Below are 6871 nucleotides of genomic sequence, written 5' to 3'. Positions count from 1 at the left end.
CTGATTGATAGCGGATGAGGACAGGTCATTAAGTCGCTAATGTATTAATTAATGAGGGTATGCAAGGGTCTTAATTGCATTTTTCATAGTGACATAGTAGTTGGGCGTTGCCCAACCCTAGACACTCACCTGCACCATACACCAAATTCTGTGAAATTATAGCGTTTCTATAATTACTCGCAAGTGGTATTATCTAGTACATATTTTTGCGATTTTACTTTCATTTGCAGAAATAGCCGACGTAAAAATTAATATAGCTAAGGTAGGCTATAAAAGACAGCTAGGCACGATTTCAGGCCACCTTTCTCTTCGCGGCCTGGAATCGAGGCTAAGTGACAGCGTACATTACTGAGAAAAGTTTAGGCGGCAGCGTATCCAGGACAGGTTGGAGGAGTAGGGTTGATCTCATTTCATTGCTAGACTTGATTAGGCTTGGTCACGTGCAAAATTCAACAGTAAAGTCATTGTTGCATGTAAAACTGATTAACTCAATTTTAGCCTATTGAGGTATTCGTGTCGGACCTCCACTGTACGTGAGCGTCCAAGGTTGGGCGTGGCCCAACTAGTAACATATAGATGACGATATCAGCAAGCCTAGGGCGTATAAAGAGAAGAGGGCATGCAACTCATAAAAACAACAGATTAGTTCTCAGGTATAAGGTCACTGCATTGAAGGTACACATATTTTCACCCCGCATGTCTGCAGAAGACTTCCCAAAGCAAATCTTATGAAAAACTACTCGCGGACAATGGCTCTTGACTAATCAAAATATGGTTCTCTAGCTTCATCACGTTCTTTCCTCTAATCATGGTTTTGATTCAAGGCAAGGCAGCTGCTCACATCTCCCGGTATCATCTCTGTCACTCTACGGTTCTTCAAATTTCAGAATCTGGCTTCTTACGGAATGCAACAGTATTGAACTGGACGCATCTAGATTTAGATACTGAATAGCAGAGCAGGACCCACGGGGATAGCCTTGTTCCCAGCTGAGTTGTCTCTAAAATAAGGACAAATTGGCCTGGGAATGAGGCTACCGTGGGGCGGGGGTGGTCGGATTAACGAGTCTACTGTATACCAATTAAATTGTGCCTTCTCAGCATGATAAGGAAAAATGACCTCATGGCCTCATCAATTTTAATACAAAAACCGATCTACTTTGATGGCCTAAATATCATTACACAGCATATAAAATTAATTGTCTGTCATGGCTTATTAAGGCTGTAAAAATGCTTGAAGTTTGTTAGCAATAGCAGGCTGATCAAGCTTATCGCGGATAGTTTCCACGAGCCACCATCCAATTTTGGCTATTGAAAATACCCCCAACAATTTTAGCTCTTCGACAGATAGGTGTGATTGCTGCTTGTTAAAGCAAAAGTACATCAATGTACATGACATGGTGACTGCTGAGTACTTCAGTGGTAGCCTGCACGATTAAATAAATGTTGTCTTTAAAAAACTGTTATTATTTCGTTAATAAACACACCTTTAATTCAAGTTCAAGACAGTGTTTCATTGTTTCGATTGCTGGCTTCTCACCATCTTCATTAGTAAGTTCCTCGCAAATGTCAGCACACAAACAGTCTCCATGTGTTATGCACAAAAGCACAGGGATATCCTCTTTTTCAAGTTGACAGAGCAAATCTGTGAGAGATTTGGAGTTGACACTCCTGTATGTGTATGTAGAAAAAAAGCAGCATACTTAGTAATTCACTATACATACTGATCACATGACACCTCAATACAGTACTTTACTTGGTTACAATATTAACAGCACTCACTTGTAGTTCACAACACACAGGACAACTTGGGCGAGGCTCACTAGCAGGTTCATTAGCTCTGGTATTCCATCCTTGTCATCAATACCAGGGAAATCTACAACGTCGAGATTGTCTACCATCCCATCCAAATTGTACAAAAATGGAACCACTGTTTTCTTTGACTGTGTAGTTCCAACTTGAGCCTATGTACATAAAATGAAACATGATTTACCAAAGTATAATTATGTATGCAAATGTGAAAAAACTTACTTTTGTTTTGAATAGGCTATTTACAAGCAAAGATTTGCCTGAATTTGAGATACCAATTACTGCCACACAGAGGTAGCTAGCAAGTGTTTCTCTTAGATTGTGAGTGAGTAACGACCATTTAAGCCAGCGAGCAATTAGTGGTTGATGAGTCTTGGCAACAAGAGATAGAGCATTTTTCTTGAAGACTGCATTCCAGGAGCTAACAAGATGACTCACTTGAGTGGATTCGTTTAAATTTAGCTGTTTGGAAAGTTTTTTAAGCTGGCATTCGAGTGAATAGCTGATGTACTCCTCGCTACAAGTGACGGTTGGACCCTCTTTGATTTCTCCAATCAAAGATCCCAACTTATTCGCATATGAACGTTCCTCTCGACTTTTGTTTCGGTTTAGAGTTGTGCTGTAGTATACTGTATTGATATAGTCTTCGATTTCAATTTTGAAAGATTGGCCTTCGGACGAACTCAAAACTTTAGAGATTTCAGCTAATCCCATACTCACAAATGTCCAAGCACCCATAACTACTGATGATATGGTGGACAGGGCTGCAGCAGTGCTTATGTGGCTACTTAAAAGGGGAATCTGGATTTGCTGCTCCATTAAAGCAGCAAGCAATGCAGCACATATCTTGACAACACCTTCTTGAATATCCTTAACCTCCTTTGCCAGTTTTTTTGTAACATCAATGGCAGATTGAACGTTGTGCATTAAGTTTAATTCATCAACCGACTCTAACAGTTGTTTTCTAGCTTTGATCAAAGCCTTCACTGGAGATTTTAGCTTGGTATCATTCACAGATTCTCGTCTAAGGCTGAAAGGACAAAAGTGCTCAATACTTTTTCGGGAGAGAACAGGTACATTTTCTAGACCTCGTTTCCAACACTTCCTTGCTATGTGCTCAAAGAGACTGTCTAGAAATATTCCAAGACTCTCATCCAAAGCTAGGACATGGCTCTGCAGCAACAACAGGAACTGGATATGGGTAAGGGAAGTGTATCGTTTCTCTTAATCTTGATCTCAAAAATGAAGCTGCTAATTAGCTGATTGAAAAGCTGGTTGACGGCTTCGTGTTGGTTGAGGGGGTGAAGAGCGTGCAAAGGTATGGTCCTCGTGCACAACTGAAGTGGGTATAGGGGTATGGTAACATCAAACGCTGGCATATTCTCGGCTTGGCTACACTGCTTTATAGGTAATCTTCTCCAAGTAACAAACGTGCTGCTGCCTTTCTCGAACCAATGCAGCAAAATGCAAAAATGTTCGTACAATGTTAACTAGCTGTTTTGCTACGTATCTGTAGTATCTCCACATATAATGTTCAGCGTAAAGAATAACTGATTGAACCATGAGATACAACACTCAGAAAGCTACTTAATATAAAACAGTAAATAAACTTCTAGAACATAAAACAAAAAGGAAGATTAGTGTACTCTACTCTGAACTATGACATCTACTCTAAACTATATAGAACAATGTCCTTAATTGTTCAGGTTATCACAGTATCATCCAGAAGTGGCTCTCTATAATCAGTGGCATTATAGTATGTATGCTGCTCCCTTGCATTGACGAGCGTCACTTCCTGTGTTATCACTTCGTGCCTTCCACTTTCTTTGCGTGCATCTTGTATTTCTGGTTTCTTAATGAGCCTCTGAAGCTTGGGTCCGACCTTCTTGGCTATGTGGAAGATTATAATGCAAGTAAACTGAAGGAGAGCAATGCAAACTGAAGTAGCTGTCACTGGATTGATGGTCTCCTTTTGTCGGACATCTTCCGGTTGCGTTTGATAAAACAAGAATGCTCCACCTAAAATGATGAGGTTGAATAGGTATAATACTTCAAGCACAGACGCAAACCACTGCGTGTAGAGAAATCCCACAAATGCTATGTAGAGTAGCAGGAGTGTAGCTATAATGGTCAACACCAGTATGTTAGCATTCGGATTGGAAGTCGAGGTTGATGCAAAAACAATCAATATCACTACACGTGAAATGAGCAGAATCCCCGTCCACACTTGATGATGTCGCTTGTTTTTAAAAGGACCGTAAAAGGTATCAAAAAAGGGCATGAATTTGTTAATCCAGCGAAGGGGTGGGTAGTTTGACTTGGCTTTTAGGAAAGGTACTAGAAGGAGAGTCAAGGTGAATGGCAACCAAAACAGTAGCATAAATAGTAGTGCAACCACCATTAAGATAATGTGTCCATGTGTTATTCCATATTCAACATTTCCATCAAGGGACCAAACTCTGCGAATAGAACCATCAGAGCCAGAAATGTCAGCTGGAGTGAACACATTTGTGATAATCCTGAACAGCTTCCCATAAGATAGTAGGATGAGAGTAGATAAAACAGCAACAGAATTTCCACCAAAGAATTGAGTAGCTTTTATGGAATGCCGACAAACTAAAATAATAAGGCCAGCAATGCACCAGATGTACACTGGGAACACAAACTGTAAACCACTTTTAGTTAGTTGATCCAAATTTTGGCTGAAACAGGTCTCAATATCGAAGTCCAGATTAATCCAAGCAATAGGCACAGTGATGATGTAGTAGCCAATGTTCCGCTGTGGGAACAATATAGCATTGTTAATCCACACAACATTTGCATAGAATAGGAGTCCATTTATGGTGCCATTGGCAACTGTGACGTTGAAGAGTGTAATCATAGCAACCAGTAAAATCCCAAGGGTGGCGAACACTATCAACAAAGCAACAAAACTATTGTCATGGCATTGTATGCACCGATCACCTCCTAATTGCAGGCTGTGGTCGTCATCACATCTCCCACACAAAATTCCAGTACGGTTCGAGCTGCACTGTGAATCAGGGGATGTCAAGTGAACAGCTATTGCAGACCTATTGCAGTAGTCACTAGGACAGTATTGGTACAAGTAGTAAAGGTCAGTTTCATTTTTGACAGTGTCCACTCCCACCCACACAGTTCCTTCTCTGATGATGTAGCCAGTGTGGTTTTGAATGTCACAGGTTACATTCAACTGAGTGCTGCTTTTGTCACATTCGCACACCCCTGAAGTCTTATCAAGCTGAAACCCCAGAGGACATTTATTAACAGTGATGTTAATGAAGACGGACGTAGTGAGAAGAGCTGCACACGGTATTGTATGGCTGCATTCATCAGAGTATATGCTTTTTACACTTTCTTTACTTATATCATTATGATTGCCTTGAACATACGATTGTTCAGCAGAGAGGCTTAGTTGGAGGGGCCTGCTTGTTTGATTGGACATTACTGTGTAGGTTAGTTTTGTGCATTGTGCATAGTCATTGATATATTGTATGCGTTGAATATCACTGATATTTCCAGTATTCCCATCCAGTACAGTAGCAAACACAGTTCCTGTTACTCTACTAAAGTTGAATCCCACGAGAACTACGAAAACATCAAAATTCTCTCCCGGAAACCTCGTCTCGTTAACTACAAGGTATATACGGTTTTGACATTGTTGCGTATCGTTTACACAGAAACACACTCGAGACGGGTTTGATGCAAGTCGAGAAAAACTCGGTACTGAATCGTCAAAATGAAAGATACTATCCTCTGAAACTGAACATCCATAACCATTGTTATGGACTGATATTTTTGTGAGTCCAAAGATGTCCTTTCCACCAAAATAGGCATTGTTCCCAAAGAACGTCACATTCGGAATATCACCACTTGTGTGGTCACTAGCACTGTTATAAAAGCAAAGTGGGTTTAAAATAAATTTTAAATTTATGTTCGCCAGAGGAACTAGCAGCTGTGGAGGGAAAGCTGTATCTGTAACAATGTAGATCCCCCCACCATACTCCATAGCTGTATTGTTCTCAAAGCGTGTAGACGATCCTGAATCAAATAGCACTGTTGATTGATACAAGGCCAGACCACCTCCACTTACCGCAATGTTGTTAGAAAACACATTCTCTCCTGACAAATGAAAGGTACTTCCGGAGGCTAGGATTGGTGTTCCGCTATTGTTATCAAATTTACAGTCATTAATAGTTGTTACTGTTTTTTGTGGATGAGCATTCCCTAACCATATTCCTAAGAATTTGTTTCGGGTGAAAGAACAGTTATCCATTATATTGAAGTGTTTTTCTATATCATCAATTAGCCAAACTCCGAAGTCATTGCTATCAATCGAAGAGTTTCTGAGTGTTATGTTTGAATTAGCTGATCCAAGCCCGACACTATTATGACTTATGTTGGAATTGACAATCATCACATTTGGTATATCATGAACAAATAATGCCCATATGTCCAAAATATAATATATCGTAGTGTCCTCAATCAAACAATTTTTTACTGACATGGCATTGACTCCTATACTGGCGTGAGTAGATCTCGATATAATGGAGTTTTTGATCGTTATTGAGCTGTCAACATCTAGGTTTGAAAATTCGTCAATAGATCTATATAGCTTTAGTGAAACATTCTCAAACAAAAGTTCTTCGATCAATGTATTTAATGCTATGCCTATGATTCTAATAAGCCCACCATTATCAGTGTCACATCGACCAATAATCTTTGGGCGTTGTCTCTGATTTGGAAGTGCTGGCTGCATGATTATGAGGTTAGTATTATTAACAGTAAGTTCGCTGCTGAGATTGTGAACTCCCTCCAGGAATATCAGAGTGATGTTGTTGTGGCCCGCAGATAAATTTTGGTTTTGAGCATAGTAGTCCAAGGTTTGACAAGGTTTAGGACAGTCAGCTGGGGCAGGGAAAGTTGGAGTAACATGGAAGGTCTCTGCCATACAAAGAGAGAGGAGACCAGTTGTCACTAACATGCCGAGTAGTTGAACCATCTTGTACATTGCTGCTTGTTGAACCATAGCGCTAGCTAGCTCAAT

The 6871-nt window shown here is 40.2% G+C and overlaps 2 protein-coding genes across 2 annotated transcripts; both read right to left on the bottom strand.

Annotated features, from left to right (window-relative positions):
* Nucleotides 1–1100: 1100 nt before the first annotated feature.
* Nucleotides 1101–3200, bottom strand: LOC135348609 (uncharacterized). The gene is made up of 4 exons (XM_064546883.1): nt 2029–3200; nt 1780–1961; nt 1485–1668; nt 1101–1424 (listed from the first exon to the last, which is right to left on the bottom strand). Exons 1-4 carry the CDS (start codon nt 2731–2733, stop codon nt 1365–1367), a joined length of 1131 nt encoding a protein of 376 aa, XP_064402953.1. The 5' UTR covers nt 2734–3200; the 3' UTR covers nt 1101–1364.
* A 139-nt stretch (nt 3201–3339) lies between these two features.
* LOC135348604 (uncharacterized) lies at nt 3340–6871 on the bottom strand. Its single transcript, XM_064546875.1, has one exon. The coding sequence runs from the start codon at nt 6851–6853 to the stop codon at nt 3509–3511; it is 3345 nt and encodes a 1114-aa protein (XP_064402945.1). The 5' UTR covers nt 6854–6871; the 3' UTR covers nt 3340–3508.

The sequence above is a fragment of the Halichondria panicea genome, chromosome 15 (assembly GCF_963675165.1).
Source record: "Halichondria panicea chromosome 15, odHalPani1.1, whole genome shotgun sequence".
Classification (NCBI taxonomy): Eukaryota; Metazoa; Porifera; class Demospongiae; order Suberitida; family Halichondriidae; genus Halichondria; species Halichondria panicea.
The sequence above is the reverse complement of the archived record's forward strand: the minus strand, read 5'-3'. Positions and strand labels throughout refer to the sequence as shown.